Source organism: Convolutriloba macropyga, chromosome 9 (assembly GCF_964194025.1).
Source record: "Convolutriloba macropyga chromosome 9, txConMacr16.3, whole genome shotgun sequence".
NCBI classification, from domain to species: Eukaryota; Metazoa; Xenacoelomorpha; order Acoela; family Convolutidae; genus Convolutriloba; species Convolutriloba macropyga.
Genome location: NC_134476.1, coordinates 25913839 through 25936964, shown reverse-complemented (window position 1 = coordinate 25936964; position 23126 = coordinate 25913839). Strand labels below are relative to the sequence as shown.

At 38.2% G+C, this 23126-nt stretch overlaps 1 protein-coding gene across 2 annotated transcripts; it reads right to left on the bottom strand.

The window, feature by feature from the left end:
• Positions 1-339: 339 nt before the first annotated feature.
• Positions 340-19024, bottom strand: LOC142345290 (uncharacterized). Of its 2 annotated transcripts, none has more exons than XM_075397277.1 (4): positions 18794-19024; positions 8971-9058; positions 8449-8752; positions 340-794 (listed from the first exon to the last, which is right to left on the bottom strand). In XM_075397277.1, the coding sequence occupies exons 2-4, from the start codon at positions 9047-9049 to the stop codon at positions 344-346; spliced, it is 834 nt and encodes a 277-aa protein (XP_075253392.1). In that variant the 5' UTR covers positions 9050-9058; positions 18794-19024; the 3' UTR covers positions 340-343. The 2 variants fall into 2 exon arrangements, with proteins under 2 accessions (XP_075253392.1, XP_075253393.1); XM_075397278.1 differs by having other exon boundaries at positions 18826-19024.
• Positions 19025-23126: the final 4102 nt, after the last annotated feature.

The following is a 23126-nucleotide window of genomic DNA, read 5'->3' as shown; positions in this document are numbered from 1 at the left end:
TTGAGTAACATAAAGCTTTGAACCATTTGAAGTATTTCACTCAAGATCAACTAAAGGAATTAACGCGTCACATGCACTCAAGAAATTAACTCAAGAAATTCACTCAAGAAACTAACGCGTCACATGCAAAACAAATTTCTTCTGAGGAGAACTTAATGCTAGATTCTTTTTTGCGTATTTTCTCGATGGTGTTTCCTCAGATACTTTGTTCTTAACTGTAGAGCTTACAGTATTTGGTGTTGAAAGGCTATGGTTGAAAAGCCCAAATGAAATCGAGCATCAGTATGTCTACTCCTAGGAATTGGTTATTATAGGTAATTACCCATTTCACCAAAAAATTTGATCACAATTTGGAAAGGATCCCTATTAAGTTTTCTTGTTGCTTTACACATCCCTGTTTCACTGCTCCACCCCACGTGTGCACTGTACTGGACAAATTGCCAATTAACTGGTCAGCGATTTGAAATCTGTTGTTCCAAAATAATTTACAGTTTGAAACAATCCAGCAGAAATCTTTCGTCTTCCCTTCCATTGTTAATTTCGCGTACGAATTAGTAACCCGTTGATCATTTTTTGATTTCTCAGTTTTGTAAATGTGGAAATATTTGTGTGAAATTGTTGCGTTCTTTGAGGTAAATAATGTCCAGTTAAACAAGCGGTTCAGTTCTGGAATTTTTCTGAAAAATGATGATGACCTCCAGTTGATGCTTGACTCAATTGACATCGAAGTCCAAATTTGTTTTGGGTCTCTTATGTAACGCGATAACTCGCCAAAATTTCGTACGAGGTCGTTCCTTGTAATCAGAAACAAATTGAACACCTGTCTCGTTAGTCACAAATGTTAAACTGTTAAACTTCAGTTTTATCTTTTTGAGAATTTTGTTCAAACACTATATATTTATCTTTTTTAGAGTATCGAGAAATTTATTGCTTAACTTTCTGATGAGCAAAATGTCGGCACTGATTTAGACGGACATTTGCGATTTAGGCGGCACAAATGATTGAACTTTGAGAACTTAATTTTAAACTTCCATTTTTATAGGTCATGAATTTGCTACTTGTGAATGCCTTTTATATTAATAAAGTTTTGTTAGAAGAAACATTAAAAGAAACCTCGTGCAGCATTCCAGTAAGCAAATTTGCCTGGAACCACGTTTTCAACAAAATTTAGTTTATACGAGTATGAAAGTAATCAAAAACAGTTGCTAAATGAAATCATTAGGCATTTTTTTCAGGACGAGAATGGTTCCAAAAATGAGTTCCTTGACACGAATTTGCATAAAAATCTAAACCATTGGTCCCACCTAAATGCATTTAGAGTCAATATCTTGCTCGTTCATAAACAAATGCTATATCAAGGACCAAAGAAGTGCTTTTGTGTTATGAATGATACTTTTTACAAATCAAAGAAATTGAAAACTAATGGTGCGTGGTCTTTTTTAAGACTCGGAGAGGAGTATTGTTGGAGTGTCTTTTTTCTGATCGATAATTTTGTTGGAATTGATTTGAAACAGGATGTATAAAAACAATGATGAACGCGAAAACTCGGTGTTTTGGTCAAAGAGCGGAAATAATTGAAGAGTAGAAAGAAGAGACAGTGATTTTCGGTTCATGTCGCAAATTTAAGAGAAAGCCAGAAAGATACGTATGGAAAATTTTTGGTAAGCGAGTAAAATACGTGCGGCTTTGACCAAGAAAAATTCTGAGTTTTGACCACGTGGGGATTGTTGAACCAATTTTTAGTTTTACTATACTTTTTCGTTTAAGCCGGTTTTTTAAAATCATACTAACAAATAATGGTTTGTTTGAGAGCATTATTGGCCATCTCAATGAGATAATAGATTTTTCTATGCAATCTTGAGTTATTTTTTTTATTTCACCGTTTTGGACACCATTTTAGCAATTTTTGTCCTCTTTTTCATCTTTTTATTGTCTGGAGCAATATTTTGGGTAAAATTAGTTGCCAGGTTAGTTATCGTCAACTTCTGAGGGCACTATTACCACTTTAAATTTGATTCAATTGAAGAAAGCTTGCTAAAGCTAAACAGTTTTTTTTTTGCTAAATTTTTGCTTTTTTTTAAAAAAAAAACGTTTTTGCAATAATTTTCTATTTTTGTGCTTTTAATCAAATTTTTGATGATTGGTTGCTTAATTAAGGTTAACGGTAAGCTTATTGTTACTAATTGAAAACAGTTAGTTGTCTGATAACACATATCTCACAAAATAATTCATTAATTTCTGCATTTTTTTGTTATATATTTTCTGCATTGAAATTGTTAATTCTTTCTCCAAATTTAGTTGTTTTACAGTACATTTTGTGTCAAGTGGTTGCTAAAGCAATAGGTAAAATAGGTGTTCTAAAAATTGCTGAGCACATAAATTGAGGTTTTGCGTTATTTACAGAAAATCGTTAACAGTAAAATTGTTAAAACTATTGGAAAAATCTACAGTTTTTGCTTTTTTTTCCGGTTTTTCTCTTCTTTCGAGATGTATTGCTTGCTGCATTTTCTCTACAATATGTAATTTTATTGAACAAATAGTGAGTATATTCGACAGTATGCCGGAGTAGAAAATAGTTTTTGAATTCGCGACTTGTGAAGAATTTCCAATAACCTGTTTTCACAGTTTTCTTGTCCTCTCTACTTCTTATGTTTTTTTATATTGTGTGGTATATTGATGGACATGTTTTGGTAGATTCAGCTGATTTAGCTAATTTGGTTCCAAAGTCCTCCGGCTATGTCTTTTTTTCTGATCACAAGTTTTTTGAGTTTTTCTTGTCAGTACGAAATCAAGTGAGTGTGATTTAAATCACTCTGGAGTTTTAAGAGTAGCGCAAAACTAACGCGTAATAAAAACGTGCAAAACTTTCGATCTGCTTCAATGTAAAATGAGAAAAAGTTGTTTAAATGTTTAAATAGATTTTTGGTTATTGAGAGCGAAAATATCTTATTCACGTGCGGCTAGTTGACTTCTGTTTTCGCTGTTTTCTCACCCTATTCTGTACGAATAGTTTAAAAAAGTGTTACGTTTGTTCTATTACTGCATGCATGCACTTGCTTCAACCCCAGAAAAACAAATACTGGTTTTTAAAGACTGTTTTTGTCTTCATAAATTAAAAGTGATTTGAATTATTGATGGGTGATCAAGGATTATTAATGGTGCTCTGTTGAGATTAATTCAAAGTATTTTACCTATTTGAACAGAAAACAAGTAGTTTTAAACAATTCAGCACTCATTGATTTCAATAAAAATTAACGATTGTGTTGGATATTTTCGTTTTTCGTTCTCTTCGTCGTTCAAACGCTCATTTTCATTATAGGAAACTTAGAATAGACCTTTTATGAATAAAATTTTGATCAATTCCCGGGTTTTTTGTATATCTTACTGTTTTCACTACTTTGACGCGAACTGCGTTCCGATATTTTTTATTGGATTCTGCCGCTTTTTAGTTGTCTAGTTGTTGTTTCACATCTTCTTATTAAAGACAGATCTCATTGGCCATTCAATTAGGCATGTTTAGTAATTCTAATTTTCATTTCAAAGGCAAAGTTTAGGGGAATTTCCAAATGTGTCGTTTTGCTTTTTTTCATCTGTCGCATAGTTATTAACAAAAGGTCTCAATTCTTCTTTTATTAGGCGTAATTGAATCATTTTAAGGTGTTTGGTTTATTGATAATACTTTCATTGACTGTGACAAAAGACTCTGATTGACTTCTGTTTTTAATTTTTTTTAACTATTGATTAACTCTGTTCATTTTACTGTTCTTTTGTTCCTCTTAGTTCGTCCTTCAGTGGTCTCCTGTAAAGTTGGCGTTTGCTCTCATTACTCCCTGGCTAATCATTTTCCAAATTGACGTTTTCGTCCATAATTACTTCGATATTCTATTTTCAATGTGAAATGAAATAAATTTGATTCAAAATTTTTTTAGAGTTCTATTTTCTTTCGTGCACGTCCATGTTCAAGGCATTTTCGTTATCGGACGGAACTCTTCTAGGGAGGCTCACAGGATTTGTCCTGCTACGTTTTTTGTTTGTTCGTCTTAATAATTCTGGAGGAAGATTTAATTTTTTCTGCCATGTTGACCACATTTTCCAAATAGGTTCAACTACTCTCATTTTTCATCCACAATTGTAAACAGTTTAGCAGATTTAAATTTAATTGATATCCCGTTATCTCAACATGTTCATTTCCAAAGCTCCAATGTATATCCCAAATAAAAAATGGTGCTGATAAAACTGGATGAGTTTGAAACCTTTATGACACTTGGATATTCAGAGCAGTTTGAAAGGTTAAGAAAAATTTCAGTGAAAAAGAAAAGAAGCACTGTTATAATTGTCGATCATGTCTAATGGGCCACTTAGGCAAGGCCATTGGTCACAAATAACTTGCGAATGAACAATTTTGTCTTAGAAAATTTCTGGTATGTTGAAATGAGGCAGATAATCAAATGCACAAAAAATGCGCAGATGGGTTTATACCTCGGGGCCAATGCGATAAATTTAATATTTCAACACTTATTTATCCAGTATTTAAAAACCAATTCATCGGACCTCAGTAATCTGTTGGAGGAAATTCGCATTTCTGACTGTTCAATTTGGTTTGATATCCCTTTTTTTGTGCAGCTAATAAAATGTTTTTGAGATAGCTTACATCACAAACAAGTTTTGCTTTTTTAAAAAAACGTAGATTTTGCTGAGCCAAATTATTTCTTTGCCAATGGCGAAGTTCAGTTTCATGCAACTATTATATTGTCAACCCATACCAGCAGGTGTGGCCATTTGTCTGCTCCTGCGTACCAGCGATGATTGTTGCTGCTTCTGGTGACCCCTCTCTCAACTCCTCTGCCATTTGTCAGCAGCTTGTCTCCAACCATCAATTGAATTGTTTTGTCGATATACTGACTTGTCTACATTTGATCCAAACATCAGAATTTTCTGCGGCTGTTCCATATAAAACTCTTTTTCTATTGGTGAATGTGGGGAAGATGTCCTTATATCAAACTGCTACATCAATTGCCTCTGCTTCTTTGGTAGTTGCAGTATAATCTTGAAAGTCTCTGGTTCACTTGTAGGTGCAAAATTCCCAAAAAATCTGGACCACAGAAATGTTTGAAGTCTTTTGGCACATAGCGTGCTTTGTATTTGTCAACTTGACCACTGGGTCCCAATTTCATTTTCCAGAGCCACTTGGCCAGGATTACTTCTCTGTCTCTGGTTATTCTCACTAGATCTCAAACCTTGCTCTCTTGAAGTGCCCTGACCTTGTTTCCGTTGCCCGGTGCCAAAGGTCCTAATCATATCAGTGCTTCTATTCATAGATTGACTTGGATACCTTATAGTAAGCCTCGATACCGTTGTGAAACCTCATTTCTCCAAACAATCGAAAAACTTTCTTAGCTCTTGTCCCTTGTCTGGGCTCTGCACAATCCGCTCGCTCCTTTGAATTTCATTGATTCATTGAAGCTAGGTAAGCCTATTGTTGATTAGAATTCTGTGTCACTGTCTTTTAATTTTGCCATTGCCTGGAAGACCAACTTCTGGGAGCCAGTTGTTCTAAAGACTCAGCTTAGATCAAGCGGCTCTGAGTTCTCAGGTTTTAGGCCTACTTCAGATTCCCTGATGGCAAATTGGCCTGACTTTACCTAACGTGAGATTGTTGACTATCCGCGTCAAAACCAGTGTAAACTAACCATCCATCCACTGCCTTGGGATTGCGATTGATGACTACTCGGTCCTTCTTCATCATGAAGACTTTGCAACCAAAAGGAAACAGTTTACTATAAAAAACTTAGGTTTTATATTTGGAACTTACTCCGCAGCAAAACTTTCATCGCTTTGTCTCACAGCCAAACTTTTGGTTCTAGTTCTAAATGCTTCACTCTACATTAACTTGAGAAGTTCTTGGGATTGCGATTGATGACTACTCGGTCCTTCTTCATCATGAAGACTTTGCAACCAAAAGGAAACAGTTTATTATAAAAAACTTAGGTTTTATATTTGGAACTTACTCTGCAGCAAAACTTTCATCGGCTTGTTTCACAGCCAAATTTGTGGTCCTAGCTCTAAATGCTTCACTCTACATTAACTTGAGAAGTTCTTAGCCTAGGAGCAAACGTTTTGTCATATCCAGCAATGTCCTGTTGCACCTATCAGATAACCCTATCAGCTGGTCCTGATATGGTCTTTTTCTGTAGAATAGCTGCGTCCAAACACTACATTAAGAACTCTGACTGAAGCTCGAATTGTCTTGGTTTTTTGATTCTCCTCACTCTGAGAAAAAACTTTGATGAGCTGGACAGAACTTCACTTTTCTTTGACTTAATTTAAACCACAAACACAAACATTGTGTAGTGGTGTGCGAACAAAACGCACAATTAAAACACTGTTGGTGAATCTATTTTTAAAGGTCCCATCACACATGTTGGAAACCTTTCCAGTTTTTTTTCTGCTAGGTTTTCTTCCACTCTTGATTCTAGAGCCTCTTTGAGATTATCTAGTTTGCACTTGATGCGAACATATGGATTTCCTCCATTTTCCTTGAGGCATATCTGACCAAGTCAGCTTGATTCAGATGACCTAATCGTGTGCGCCTCTTTTCTTTGCATTGTCCAGTATTATGCTATTGAAAATCATCTTGAGCTCTATAACGCTAAAGTGTGAGTAAATTATTTTAGTTTTTTCTCTCAGCATTACCAAAATTTTCTTCTTGAGTTTAACGCAGCTGTTTTTTTTTTGGAAAGTGAAACTGTCCCCACACTGTAAAGTTTGCGACTGATAACAGGTATGAAGAACAGTCATGCACACGCAAATTATTTTGGAGTCTGCAAAGAAATTCCTATTTTTGAGGGTATGCATATCCTCAAACTGCCTCTGCACACCACTCTAGAAGCCTTTTTGTTGAGATTTGCGAGCACTCAATGCGCAGGTTGGTGTTTTTTAGTATCGGTGTTTGTCACTACGTGGGTCTGTACAACCACAGTCTTCTAGCATGCTTGCAGTCTTCCACTGGATAATAACTGCCCATTACTCTTCCTCTGATGACACCAATGTCTGACTCACTGCCATTTACGTAGGTTTGCCTGCATTTTTTTGCCTCCTTCTTGTCCTGTTTATGTTGTTCTTCACGTAAGATTTGCTACATTGTCCTATATTGTATCTTCCTCCTGCAGGCTTTGGAAAAGTACCCATCTGATCAAGACAAAAATATGTTCTTATTTTGGGCTCCTCCTTGAATTCTTGCTTCATTACTAATGCAATTGAACCATTTTTTGACCACAGTTTTTTTCGTTGAAGAGACTTTCTGAGACTGTTTCCACTGCTTCTTGAAGCCTAATGAGCAGCTCTCATCCTTTAATGAAGAAAACGACTGGATGCTAAATTCCTCGAGCTGCAATTAAGTCAGCGGTGTCACTTTCAAGCCTCCACAATTTCATTTGAAATCTATCTTGCAAAAGCTTCCAAGCTTTAGCTCCAACTTGTATGCCGTCATCTCCGTCAGCGAGCAGAAGAATTTCGAAACGTATGTAACCACGAAGAAAAAGATTTTGACTGTCAAAAAACAAACTGAGGTTGTTTTATAATTTGTTTTTGTTACTTAAAAAACTACTGGGCGCATAAATTGTTGGCACATGAACTTTTGCATGCGGAATAATGCGTTTTCATCTAAGTTAGAAGATTTTTAGCAGATATTTTTATTAGAATTAAAATAAATTAATTGAAATAATTGAGAATGATTTTAATCGTAGAATTTAGAGATTTACAGCAGGAGTCTGATTTATAGATCAAGATGGTGATTTGATTTGGGGAGGCAAAAAGTGTTTGAACAATTTCATTTTTTATATCCCTTATAAATAAGAAAAATAGGTTCGGAATCTAATCACAGCACCGTGATTCATTGCGCCGTTTGCAAGGTTTAAGAAATAAGTTTTGCTTTCACGAGTTTTCCAGAAATCTTTTGCAGGGGATACAATAAATAGGATGCACTTGCAACTTTATAAGAATTAATTCATTTTTAGAGAAGATGTTGCATCAAATAATCTCGCTCTAATAATAGCTATCCTGATTCATCAGTTTGAACCGAGTATTGATTCTAAGCACCATTTTCAAATAGTAGTTTATATTTTTGTGACTTGTATCGATCTGCCCATACCTGTAGTTTGAATTGAATTTCTAAGAATAAACAAACAATTTCTAGACAAATTCAAAGTTTTATTTCGAAGAATTAGAAGTCTTTCCTATATATAAAAGCCGTCAGAAAAGTTATTTCACCACCGCGCATATCTGCCAGTTCCAATATTCCTAAATGATCAAAATTTTATATTTATCTCCCTTCTACATAGAAAAAACTGAAAATTTTTTGATAGAAAACTTTGTAAATGGAATACTACAGACTTATATATTAAATAGATGTTGTCACGTCTCAGTGATATAGCAATATGCCGTATTTACACTTTAGAAGACAAGTGCCTGAATTGGTCCACTCCATCATTACAAACAGCCACAGCGTCCATGGACCTTAAAAAATGAGCGGTAACTTTGTAGTTGCGATGTTCTTTGAAGTGACAGTCAAAAGTGAGGTTACAGCTTTCCCTGTAGTTGCCTTTATAGATCATTTCTAGCAAATCGTACGCTGTACGTGCTCTCCCAAGGTACACTAACACGTTAACTCCTTCCCATGAGATGTTCGATGTAAGGTTTTTCTGGCTCAACGCTTGAGGAAGGGGAAGTTGAATTCGTCTGAACGTGAAGCTCTCTGAAACCGCATCATTTCATTATTTCCTTAAAGTTAACAAATATGCATTCAATATTTTTTTTTGGGGGGGGGGGGGTTGTTAGAGAAGAAGACTTAGCTTGCGTCATACTGTCCCACCCGATTATTGTATCTATGTAATCTACAGGGAAAGTTTTTGCCCGAAAAATAAACGTAGCAAAAATTAAAAACAAGAAAATCATTTCAATCTATGTACGTACCTGATTTGGAATATAAGACGACGGTAACAAAATAAAATAGAAGAGTAAAAAATGAAAAAATAAATGTCGATTTGTTCATCACGATTAACTGAGTTTTGATCAGCACATACTAGGGTTCCTTTCAGGGTCGAGGATTAAATTGTCGGCAGCCTTCCTATGCGAAATTGACACTTTCACATCGCATCAAACAAACATCGAAATTCCGGATCTATTATGTTTCGCCCCCGCCCCCCAGTGTTTTTTATGTCCCCCAGTTACAAATTCTATGTTGTTATATAGCATGTTACTATGTAAGAAAATAGCACGTGCGTCTGGGGGTCATAAAAAATTTATGCTCACTAAGCTGGGGTGGGGGGGGGGGGGCAAAACAGAATAGATCCGAAATTCCAAGCAGACGCGGGCGTACCGAACATTCGAATATGGCCCCCCTTTTCCCTCCTCCAGTAATAATTTGCATGAATCAACTTAGCTTAACTGCTCAGGGGATTTATTTTACATGGCGATAAAATCGCGCTCAAACCAATATAACATCCAAATTAGATCTTTTCCCTTATGCCCTCAAGCTTTGTGGTTGCATATTATTTATTCTGGATATTCGCATAATTTATGGGTCCTGAAACACGTACCATATTTTCCATCTTTTACATAATGACTTATTATCTAATGTGATCTAGGAAATGGGAGGTGGGGGTGGGGGGGGTGTACAACGTATTTATTGAGGGGGGGGGGGTGGTGATCTCACATAGATAAATTGGAGGCCTGCTCACTACCAGGACTAGTTCAGATCAACCAAAAACCTTCGGGTAACAAAAATAAGTCCATTCAACTGAGCCGACCTCTTCTAATTGATTCTATTTTTCACAATTAACTTAAAAACAAACAATTATTCCGCGATGGGCAGGTCTAACATTAGCTAACCAGCGATCGAAAATTAAAGATTGATATAAGTTTGTTATATTGACTAACATTCCCTTCGGTCTATTTAAATCTTCGTTCATAAGTATTATTGTTTTAAGGATGTCCACACCTTTGCATGCATTGTCTGTAATATCGGGCATTGTAATTGACAGATTAATTTTATTAGATTTCCAGGCTATGCCCAGTCACGTCCCTACTTATAGCTAACAAGCATGCAGTTTTCTGAATGTTGCGAACATGTTTGCAGAATTACCCAAACGCCGGTCTTTTGCAGATTTGCGACCATTTGTGACCAGAAAAACTCGTGCCAAATAGGCAGACTTTCCTGCCTTATGACCAAAAACAAAAAAAAAATCAGAACTAATATACAACATTCTTCTAGTCAAAGTGACCTTTAGAACCAGAAAATCAAGTTATTTAGCTAAATTTCTTTTTGACGGGAGTCGCTCTTAACTTTGTACAGAGAGTAGTCTTAAAGATGTTAGATATGACCAAAAATTGCAGCAGATTGAGCTCAGCATTCCACCTTCGCATTCTGCCTTCGCTAACCGACACTGCCGCACTTGCTCCAATATCCGAAACCACAAAAGAACCAGGAACAAATACACATGGTGACTGTTGGGTTATGGACTTTCGCAAGCGGAATAAAAAGCGTTTTTAACTAAGTAAAAGAATTAATTTCTCAAAAAATGAGAGAATAACAAAATGATACTTTAAAGAAGAATTTAGAGATTTACAGGAGAGATCTGATTATTAGATCAAGATGGTGATTTGAATTTGGGGATGAAAAAAGACTCAAAAATCAGCTGTATATATACCCATTATCAGTGTGAAAAAGTCAAAATACAAAACTAATCTTAGCGCCGTGATTTATAGTGGGGGTCGCAAGGGTTACCCAATATGGTTTGCTTCTGCAAATCAGTCGCAATGGGAACCATAAATGGAATGAATTTGCACTTTTCTAAGAATTCATTCACACTTCCGGAGATATCACCATCATTTAATACATGCTGGGAAGATTTTACATCACTTAATCTAACTCTAATAATAGCTATCTAGATTCACCAATTTGAACCGAATATTGATTCTCAGCACCATTTCCTGACGATTCATTTATATAATTTCTTTGATCGAAGTCATATTGCTTGTCTTTCTAATCTGGTAAGTCAAACTTTCTTTCTAATTCTCACTAAGTTTAAGACTATAGTTTGATCGATGTTCTAACACCCCCACTCAGACTTGAGCTGATTGCGTAGAGTCTGCTCCCATCAAAACTGCTCTGAATGTTTCCACTTTCGAAACGGGTAAGGACTTTGTGAAGATGTCCGCTGCCATTTTGTCTGTAGGGACGTAATGAATTGAAATAGTCCCATCCTCAGTCTTGTCACGAATGAAGTGGAACTTTGTCTCGATGTGCTTGCTCCTCTTGTGCATGACTGGGTTTTGGCAAGGTCTGATACAACTTTGGTTGTCCTCTCCAATTGCTATTGGACGTTTCTGTTGGATGCCAAAATCCTCTAGAAGTTGTTTCAGGTAGAGTGCTTCCTGAACTGCTGCTGCCATGCCCTGATATTCTGCTTCTGATGAAGAAAGAGCAACTGTGGCCTGCTTCTTGACACCCCAGCTGAGTGCTGCGCCACGTCCGTTGAGCTTGAAGTCATAGCCCGTTGTTGATTTTCTGTCGTTCACGTCTCCAGACCAGTCTGCATCACTTTACCCCACTAAATCAAAACTAGCCTCTTTTGTGTAAGTAAGTTTGAAACCTTTTGAACCTTGAAGATATCGCAGAAGTCGTTTTCCACACATCCAGTGTTGATTGGTAGGTGCATTCATGTGTCTGGACAGAATGTTGACTGTGAACATGATGTCTGGCCTCGTCTGTTTGGCCAGATACAGAAGTGATCCAACCAAGCTTCTGTAGATCTTCTGGTCCACTTCTTCGTCTCCGTTCTGTGCTGTCTGAAGTTTCAAATTCAAATCAGCTGGAGTTCTTGAGGGTTTGCATTGATCCATTTGAAAGCGCTCAAGCATTGTTTCTATGTAGCGTTCTTGGTCGACTGTGACTTTGCCCTCTTCTCGTCTGATTCTTAGACCCAGAAACCAGTGTAGTCTCCCTCTGTCTTCCATGTGAAAGGTTGCTTCTAGTGCCTTCTTGACATCAGAGACCACTGTCATACTTCTTGATGCTATTATGATGTCGTCAACCCAGACCACGATGAAGGTGTGATCCTCTGCCTCTGATCTTGCGAACAAGCAGTGATCGTTCCTGCTTCTGGTGAACCCCTGTCTCAGTAGGAAGTTTGCCAGCTCTTTGTACCAGTTGTTAGCTGCCTGTTTCAAACCATAAATTGATTTATTTAGTCGACATACTCCCCATCTGATCAGCGTTTTACAAACTCCTGTGGCTGTTCCAGATACACTTCTTCCTCGATTGGTGAGTGCAGGAAAGCAGTCTTGACATCAAATTGGTGCATCACATGGCCCTGCTTCGCTGATAGCTGAAGTAGAATCCTGAACGTCTCTGGCTTACAGGTAGGCGCAAAAGACTCAAAGTAGTCCAGTCCTTCCACTTGTTTGAAGCCTTTTGCCACATAGCGCACTTTGTATTTGTCCACTTGACCACTGGGTCCCAATTTCACTTTGTAGACCCATTTGCCCGGTATGACGTCCTTGTCTGTGGGTGGTCTCACTAGGTTCCAAGTCTCGTTGTCCTGGAGTGCCTTGACCTCCTCCTTCATTGCCCGGTGCCACTGGTCCCAATCGTCACCTTGCTTGGCTTCGTAGACTGTTTTGGGTTCCACATAGTCGCCCTCAGTCACAGCAAGAAGGGTCCTGACTTCTCCAAAAAATTGCGGAACATTTCTTGCTCGTGTCCCTCGTCTGGGCTCTGCTCTGTCCGCGTGTTCCAGTGCATCTTCATTGATGCCAACTGTCTCTAACTGTGAGAAGTCTTCTGTGTCACTGTCTTCCAGTCACTCTGAGTCCCTGTTACTCCCTCTTGTTGCAGTAGATCCTTCATCTAGTGCTGTTTCTCCAACATCCGAGGCCTCTTGTCTCAGTGTTGTTTCTTGAGTATTCACGCTCCCTGCGTCATGCCACTCCTCTTTTATTGCAGTAGATGTGTCCTGTCGCTCTCTGTTGTCATCGTCTTGATGATCATCATCTGGGTGCCAGATTCTCAGTTCCGACCCATCATCTAGTAGGTCAGCCGTTTCTTTGTTGTCAGGGATTGAGCCCACTTCAGACTCCTTGATGATCACATCTCGAACTGCCATCACCTTGCGTGTGTTGGGTATGTACACCAGGTATCCGTTTTCTCCTTCAGTGTAACCCACAAACTTTCCTTCCAGTGCCTTGGGTTCAAGTTTGATGACTTCTCTGTCCCTCTTTCTCATGAAGACTGTGCAACCAAAAATAGATAATTTACTAATTGAAAGCTTAGGTTTTATACCTCTCATCAGCTCTGCTGGGCATTTTTCTTCTCCTCGTCTCACAACCAAGTTTCTGATCCTTGCTGCGTGAAGAATTGCTGCTCCCCACATCATCTTGGGAAGTCCTGAGTCAATGAGCAAACATCTTGCCATCTCCAGCAGTGTCCTGTTGCACCTCTCAGCTAACCCATTCTGTTGTGGCGTCTCTGGTATGGTCTTTCCCTGTAGAATGCCTGCATCTAAGCAGTACGTCTTGAACTGCTCTGAGAGCAACTCCTTCGCCTTGTCTTGCCTCAGCTTCTTGGGCGTCCCCACACTGAGAACAAATTTCTTCAGGCTGGCCAGTGCTTCACTCTTTGCCTTAAGCAAGTCCACAAACACAAACTTCGTGTACTGGTCTGCAAACACTATGCAGAACCGGAACCCTGACAGTGACTCTACTCTGAAAGGTCCCATCACGTCTGTGAACACCCTCTCCAGCTTCTCTTCTGCTTGGGTCTCTGCCACTCTTGGTACTGGAGTCTTTGTGATCTTGGCCAATGCACACACATTGCATACATCATCGAGTTCCCCCACTGTCTCTGGTGCATTCCTGACCACATCCGCTTGATTCAAATGACCCAATCGTCTCTGCCACTTCCTTGCACTGTCAAGTTTCACGCTGTTGGAACTCATCTTGAATTCTAGAACGCTGCAGGGTAAGTAAAACAAATTATTTTCTTGTGTTAGTTTTGACCGAGTTCCCTTCTGGAGTTTCATGCTGCTGTTTCCTTTCTCGAAAGTGAAGCTATGTCCCCACTCCGTGCATCTTTAGACTGATAGGAGGTTGAGGAATAGTCCGGCACACACAGAACATTTTTGAGTTCGCATTGGAATTCCCCTTTGTTTGAGGGTATGCTGATCCTCACACAGCCTCTGCCCACCACTCTGGAAGCCTCTCCGTTGGGATTTCTGACCAATGATTGAATGGGCACAAAGTCCAGGAACGCATCGATGTCCGTCCTTATGTGATCTGTACAACCACTGTCCACTAGCATGCCTGCTGTCTTCCACTGGGTAAGAGCTGCCCAGCATTCCTCGTCTGGTGTAGCCAATGTTGGACCCATTGCCACTGACTCATGTTTGCCTCCATCTCTTTGTCTCTTGCATGCTCTGTCTAGGTGACCCTTCTCACCACACTTGCTGCATTGTGCTGTCTCCTTCTTCCTGCAGTCCTTGGCAAAGTGTCCAGGGATCCCACACACAAAGCAGATTCCTTTCTTGGGTCCCTTCTTGAAGTCACGCTTCACTGCCAGTGCCACTGAAACACTTTGTCCCTTGTGTCTCTGCACCGTGCTCTCATGAAAGCTCTGCAGCCTTTTCCTCAACTCTGTGAAATTCGTTGCCGGGTTGAAGCTTTCCTGTATAACAAAACTTTCATACCTCATTGGCAGACCATTGAGGACCAAGGCGTTGAAGAGGGTCTGAGACTGCTTACCCTGCTTCTTGAAGCCTTGTGAGCAACTCCTGTCCTCTGATGAAGAAGCTGTTCAAATCCTCAGAATTCTCGAGCTGCAGTCGAGCAAGCTGTGCCACTAAAGTCACCACTGTCGGCGTCTCCACACTCTGAAATCTCTCTTGCAAAAGCTTCCAAGCCTTTGCTCCATCTCCAATGCCATCATCTCCCACACAGTCATGTCTCATCAGCATGAGGGTTGTTGCATCTAGAGTCAGTGCCAGATGGCACCACACATTGTTCCGTTTCTCCTTGATGTCTGCAACTTCCTTCTCATATGCGTCCTTCAGCACCTTGTGGTTCTTCTTCTCATCATTGGTTGCCCCATTGGCCAGTTGCGCCGGCTCATTGGGTTGCTCCTCTGTCCCCAGTAGTGATTTGTAGAGTCCTTCGTCTGCATCATCGCCACAAATCTTGTGCTCCAGATTGGAAAGTCCTGTGCCTTTCCTGTGTAGGTCAGCAGCTTCACTGTCTGTTGATCCATTGGTGTTTGAGCAGGCAAAGCAGTTGTGAAAAGAAAAGGTACTAAGCAGAGAAAGATTATGACTGTCAACAACAAATTAGTTTTGTTTTGGAAATTAATTTTGTGACTTAGAAAATTGCTGGGCCCATAACCTGTTGGGTTATGGACTTTAGCAAGCGGAATAAAAAGCGTTTTTAACTAAGTAAAAGAATTAATTTCTCAAAAAATGAGAGAATAACAAAATGATACTTTAAAGAAGAATTTAGAGATTTACAGGAGAGATCTGATTATTAGATCAAGATGGTGATTTGAATTTGGGGATGAAAAAAGACTCAAAAATCAGCTGTATATATACCCATTATCAGTGTGAAAAAGTCAAAATACAAAACTAATCTTAGCGCCGTGATTTATAGTGGGGGTCGCAAGGGTTACCCAATATGGTTTGCTTCTGCAAATCAGTCGCAATGGGAACCATAAATGGAATGAATTTGCACTTTTCTAAGAATTCATTCACACTTCCGGAGATATCACCATCATTTAATACATGCTGGGAAGATTTTACATCACTTAATCTAACTCTAATAATAGCTATCTAGATTCACCAATTTGAACCGAATATTGATTCTCAGCACCATTTCCTGACGATTCATTTATATAATTTCTTTGATCGAAGTCATATTGCTTGTCTTTCTAATCTGGTAAGTCAAACTTTCTTTCTAATTCTCACTAAGTTTAAGACTATAGTTTGATCGATATTCTAACAGTGACGAACAGTGTGACATACCAGGACACAGCCGGCGTTGCCGTACCCTGGAATCAATTATACACCAACCTCCCACCAAGTAGAGGCAGTATGCTGACGGTCACCTTACTTGGTGGTAATTCGGTCTGTAACGGCTGCTTTCCCATCAATAGCAAGGAAACTTTTATACCGCCCAATTCCTTATAAGCGGTATAAAAGCTGTCGGAATACTAAGTCGTGCAGTTCGTTTTTGTAATTTTATATCCGCTATACTGTAAAATACAGGCGCATTAAAAGTTGTTTTTTAGTCCAATTAATTAATCGTTCAGCTTTGCTGAATAATAAATTCGATTGCTGGAACAACTCAGTGAGTTCCAATCAACTAATCGAATAATTTTTCTGCGTTTTGGTTAATAACTGAGTAATTCAATTTGCGGGTATTCTAACCAAAAATGTCGTATCCCTATAGGTTGCTCACTGTTTATGTATTAAACGAATCTAAGGGGTACATTCGGTTTGTGAATAGAACCGAATTCACAGAAGAGAACCCGTCTTTTGCCATCATTGGACTTGAACTGTTGGTCAAAACAGAGGTCCTTCGTTAGTCACTAGGGCTGAAGCCATAGAGACGACGTAGCATCTAGGTTTTGGTTTGGAGAACTCAAGTCTATGAACTGTAAATCTATATTTCAACGCCTATTACTTTCAACGAATTTATTATAAATCGTTCGTCTGGTGAAGGAAAAAGAAATTTTCGTCTTCCTAATGTGTAGCTATCAGAGGCTTTTTAATTACCTTTCTCTCAAGTTACTTAAACTTTCACGACCAAATTGATGATTAGATCAATACAATTTTCACGTTAGCAAGACACAGTATTTTACTGCTCAAGTGAGATTGCGACAATCCGCAATTTTTGTCAAATCAAAACTCAACTTTACAGTTTTTGCTACGCTGTGGTTGTGGTGTCAGTTCTATCTATATCCCGCTATTATTGTTGTACATGTAAATTCTCAACCGTTGATTGGGTGAACATTACTATATCAACATAACTCCAAAACGTCACTTTTTTTCTTGCAAAACTGACTTCAGGAGTTGGTGGTTAACCATGCAGATTATCCATAGATTATTCCAAGTACACGTCAGGATTTCGGTGTAGAATTGACGTAATAATCTAAGTTAAGATAAAGCGTACTCCATGGTGTTAAATTTAGAAATGAAATATGTCGACATATAGTGACTCAAATTTGCATTGGATGTTAGATTAGTTATCTTCAGCTACAAAAGTAACCTCTAAAACATCAAACCTGGATTTCTCAGCTGTAAAGTGTTTTTGACAATCGTTTGAAATTTCTTTAGAACGAGTAGCTCTTAAATTTGTGGAAATAGTGGAGTATGCATTATATGCCTTTATTAGCAGATTTTATTGCTAATTGCTCCTTTTTGGCCGGAATTCACAAAATGAACAAACTTTTACGTCACCTTGATATCATCTGATGAATGCGTGATACTCATCAGTTGGCCCATGCGTTGGATGCCAAAAGTTGAAACTTTTTCATGCAAAGATAAAGAAAAAGTAACCAATTTTAACCCTTTTAAGTTTTGTTAAATAATAGTTAACAACTTGTATTTATTACATAGAATTTTATTCAAAACGTAAATTGCAGTGAATTTTTTTCATCGCCTTTAATGTTTAGTTTTAAAATTTCACAGTGGATTCACTGGAAGAGACAAGGAATGCAAGATTTTCATAGGCTGTTCTGTCTAATCGGCAACAGCATTAAATAAACAAGCTTAGGTGAACAAAACTAATCAAATTAATTGCACGTCTCAACCAACGTACCTATAATCATGCACCTCAAGCAATTAGTTTATTCACAAAACCTAGCTTTGCCGTGACCGAGACAGACTGGGTCAAACAATTGAAGGCTGACGAAAATCGGCATATTTGAAGAATTACGTAATCAGTCAACAGAACTATGCTCTTCATTGTCTTTTGCACTAATTCAGAAACCTGGCCAATGGACTCCAGTAAAATTTTGCTATTATTAGTTCACGTTGGCTGATTTCAGGGATTTTTTTCTATCCTTTTCTTACATAGCAACGTGCTATATAACAACACATAATTTGTAACTGGGGTTTGTAAAAAACACTGGGGGCCGCAACAGAATAGATCCCGATTTTTTGTTCGCATATAGGCGACAAGTTAGCTTCAATGCATGCTAATTGAACTACTTTTTTACCCTGAAGAAACTGTTTAGTCTCAAAAAATCGTGGCGGACATTAATGTTGGCTCGGCCGTGAAATGAAAAAGCATGGCTGCCAAATGCGCTGACACGAATGGAAACCGTTTCCTAAACGAAACCCTACCCCATGATGAGAACAAAACTTTTTCTCCCTACAATATTTGTGACCCAAATTAATGCATGTTTGAGCACAATTATAAGAGTTCATTCGGCATAATAAGAAAAGGTACTAGCAATCTACTGTTTGGAAAAACACAATCTACTCTATCTCAAAACACAGCAACCCCCCACCTACTTGTGGGAAGAACCTAGTAGAAGTTTTCTAGAGAGTCAACTATAGATCAATAAAAATTACTTCCCAATGTTTACGAGTTGACACTTTCCGCCATCATAATGAATGGAGAAAAAGTTCTTTCCATAGATATATTCAAATACCGGTCGTCCGAGTGCTCAAATTGGAATAAAAAATTAATTAATTTTAGAAGTGGAAAATAAGTGGAAAGTTCTGAAAAGGAAACTTTCATGGGGAACCCTTAGTCTGTGCGTGTGCTAGATTTGTAAACCAAAACGAGCAATTGTGAGTTTGAAGTGGAATCAAAGTTGAGAAAAGGACGAGTCCACTCTTCCACCTTAACATGCCATATTCAGCGGTGGAATAAAGTTCTCGGAGCAAGAAAAGAAATAATTTTCTAAGATAATTAATATAAACAAGCCGAAGAAACAAAGAGTGATAATTGAAAGAAAAAATCTGTAGCAGCAAGAGTACTGTACTCTATGCTTTTAGTTAGAATGATGTGAATCATTGAAACGTTGATTGACCTCGCACATATAGACCTTAAAACTTCGATTTGAGCCATTTTGTTACGTAACGTAAAAAATGCTAACAAGCTGAATACAAGAGACAAAGCGCTGGACTTGTAAATTATACAAAAACTTGCTTACTAAATGCTAATTGTATTTACGCGTTTTCAACAAAATGAATCATGAGATTATTTTACGCTGAAACTTCAAGAGTTTGCTTCTTACCAATAGAGCGGTTTTCATGTTTGCCAAAAAGCAAATCTTATCTCAGAAAACATCACAGTACGCCAAATGGGAGATTCTGACAAAAAAAAACCAAAAATCTTAAATCCAGAGTCATAACCGACAGAAACCGGGAGATTCTAACAATTTTCCGACACTTACAGGAGTAACAGCAATTTTAGAATTGTCCAAAAGTTTTCAGAAAAACCGGACCGTTGAAGGTTGTACAGAAACTTTGCTGGAAGCCTGATGCCTGACAGTTCATGGAGAAAAACTGTTGGCAGCGTTAATAAACCGGTACATCTAGAAATTCGGTTATCATCACATGGGGATAATAGGGTATAAATCCCTCAGGATATGGAATGGTTTTCCCATAGGATAATAAGGAATACGTTCTCATGAGGGTTACAGGATAAAGATCTGATGAAGGCAGCACAGAATATTATTTTTCCAGATAGAACCAACTTCTCTATTTTCTGTTTAGATTATTCTAACTCATCGAAGATCACCGGAGTAAAATTTTTTCTCAAAATTTTCCAACTCTCGAATGGAATTTTTGCCTTGCCATTTGATTAAAACGAGCGGCTGCAAAAAGATTGCCGCTGTATCTTATTTCCTTGTCATGATAAAAATTAATTTTTGGATTAATCAAAATGAAGGTGTGGTACGGTTGTACCTTATTAAGTTCAGATTATTTCATTTAGTAAAATATCAATTTAAGTTTGCCCTTGCCCAACCAAAAGTCATCGTTCACTTATCTTAAAATTTGCCGCCGACTAATAAGTCAAGTTTTCAGTTAATCATTCCTCCCACTTTTGATTGTTTTTTCATTCTCATAAAATTCATCACTTAATTCAGTTGATCTAAATCTACTCTGTTTTCCAATGAGAAGAATCTTATTGGATTGGAGGAGGATTTCCACGTCAGATAAAAAACGGCTACAATCGTAGCTCAATTGCTAAGCAAAACTAAAAGTGGTAATCCCACAAATTAGCAACAGCTTCGATTCGCACCTCGAATCCCACTCTACAATTTCTAAGCGGATTCGTGACTCACATACGTTTTTCTACGGTCAGGGATATCACATGGCGCAGTCAGCAGCCAAAGAACGTGCAATCCTTGGAATCGAACCCTTTTGGGAGAAACCAACACTAGAACCACCCTTGAGATGGGACCGATGGCAGATCATGTTGAAGTTGGCTATCATGGCAAAAGAGGGCATTTCAATCGACACTATACTCGAAGATCCCCCAGACAAGGTCATTCTACCTCCTGAATCTATATATGAGGATAATGTTGAAAGCAGCACACCTCAGAGCGAAAGTGATCGAAGAATCCGAAATGAGCAATTGAAGAACTCGTGGCTAAATCGTTGTCAGAATATAGAACTCGTAGTTATATTGTGCGGTGAAAAACCCTGGAAATTATGTGATAACAAAGCAGTCTCCCTAGCGTATCTCAGCCTGGGGATGGAGGGTAGACGAATATTCAGATTGATCGGGTAACAACAAAGGATCTTTGGGAAAGTCTAAATAGGGTGTTTACTAAACAACGAAACATCACCTTTGATTGGTATACCTTTCTCACCAGGAAGAAACTGAAGGAGAACCTGTGGAAAAGTTCTACGGTTGCCTTCGGGAACTATCCTTGAATTGCGATTTAGGAAGCCACGAGGAATCAATCATTCGTGATGTCTTCATAGCAAACATGCAAGATGGCGAAATCCAAAGGGAATTGCTAAAGGAGACAAGAATAGCGAAAAAGGCATTTCAAATTGCCATTAACATTGAAGGGGGAGTACAAAATCAGCTAAAAATATCTGGGTACTCAGCTCAGAAACTCACAAATGAAATTACAAGTACGACAGTGAATAATGTACAAGGATTCTGGAAAAGATCACGTCCATCGACTAACCAATTCGTCAAGCCTTTAATTTGTCCAAACTGTGGCTATGGATGGTCAACCTCACATAGACAAAATTGCCCTGCCCGTGGAAAGAATTGTAAAAATTGTGGTATTGATAACCACTTCGCAAAAGTTTGTCGAAAACCTAAAAATCCAAATATACTGAAACCCAGAGTAAATAATGTAGATGATTCTGTTTCTAAGGCGGCCACAGTGGGTACCTCAGCAACAGCGGCCAAACAACTCGAAAATATAGATAGACTACTCCAGCAGCAGAGCACCTACGACGCAAACTATGACTCGGATTATGACGACTATAATGATGATTGAGTGGCGACGATTTCAACTAAAAGCGACACTCGAGAAGTGGAACCGGTGAATTTAGACATTTGTGTTGAGAAAACAAAGACAAATGCATTGGTGGATTTGGGAAGCGTGTGCACATTTATTAATAAAAGTTTCGCAAACACGGTGGTGTCAGAGTGCAAAGAAAGTTATTGGGTACAGTCATCAGAGATACATGACATGAAAACTTTCTCTAATGATATAATCAAGATCGTTGGTGTGATTAATACAGCAATCAAAAGTAATGACTGGATAGCCGCGGGCGTTGATGTAACAGTAGTGGAAGATGGTCATAGACCCATCATCGGACGAGATCTCTTCTCAAAGCTAGGCTTTTCTCTCACACAGTTGAAACAAGTCGCAAATTTTGATCAAAACCAATGTTTAATCAAGAAACAGATTGCATTTGATTTTCCAGGGCTCATCACAAGAATCGGTAAATCTTTGAAACACTCAGTCAAATCCACATTTCACAAACAGTTTACAGCTACACATCAAAAAGGACGACGAGTCCCAATTAGTTTACAACCACTAGTTAATGCAGAACTTAAAAAATTACTTGACGCAAAACACATAAAATTAAACAGTTGTTCAGATAAAAACTTCTATAGTTATCATAATAAAAAGAGATAAAACAGTTAAATTGGCTTTAGACTCAAAAATTTTGAATAAATCTATCCATAAAAATGAATATCGAATGTCGAATATTGATAATTTAATTGACACGATTCAACAAACATTAAATAAGACCGCATCACAGGAGACAGCATATTTTTCTACCTTGGATTTGAAATACGCATACAGTCAACATAACTTAGACCCGGAAACGGCCCAGCATTGCAACTTCAATATTATTAGTGGTGAGGGTACTGGTACATATCGTTTTATTACCGGTTTCTACGGATTAACTGATATGCCAGCGGCATTGCAAAAAGTAATGGATTATATATTATTTGGACTTCAAAATACTCGTTGTTTTTTGGACGACAATATAGTAGTTAGTCCTGGTTCTAAAGAAGAACACTTAAAGTTAGTCTACAAATGTTTAAAGAAAATAGATGAGGATAATTTAAGAATAAATTTACCTAAATGTCACTTCGCAAAAACCGAAGTTGAATGGTTAGGACATAAATTTACTCAGTCAGAAATCGCTTTTACTTGAATCAAAAACGGCAGCAGTCTTATCTCTATCAGCACCCAAAAACCTAAAACAATTACGATCATTCCTAGGCTCTATCCACAATTTAGGAAAATTAATTCCTAATTTATCACAATTGTGTCATCCACTTCGGCCATTACTTAAAAAGAATACAAAATATGTCTGGAATGACGAACATGAAACTCACTTCCAATCAATTAAAAATAAATCGCAAATGCAACGGAAAATACACATTATAGTCCACACTTGGAAACGCGGATCAAATGCGACGCATCTAGAGCGGGATTAGGAGCAGCATTAGAACAACGCTCACCTACAGATTGGCATACAGTTGCATTCGCGTCTCGTTTCCTCAACTCAAACAAGGAACGTTAAAATGTTGATGAACTAGAATTATTAGGGGTTGTGTGGTCCGTAGAATATTTTAAATAC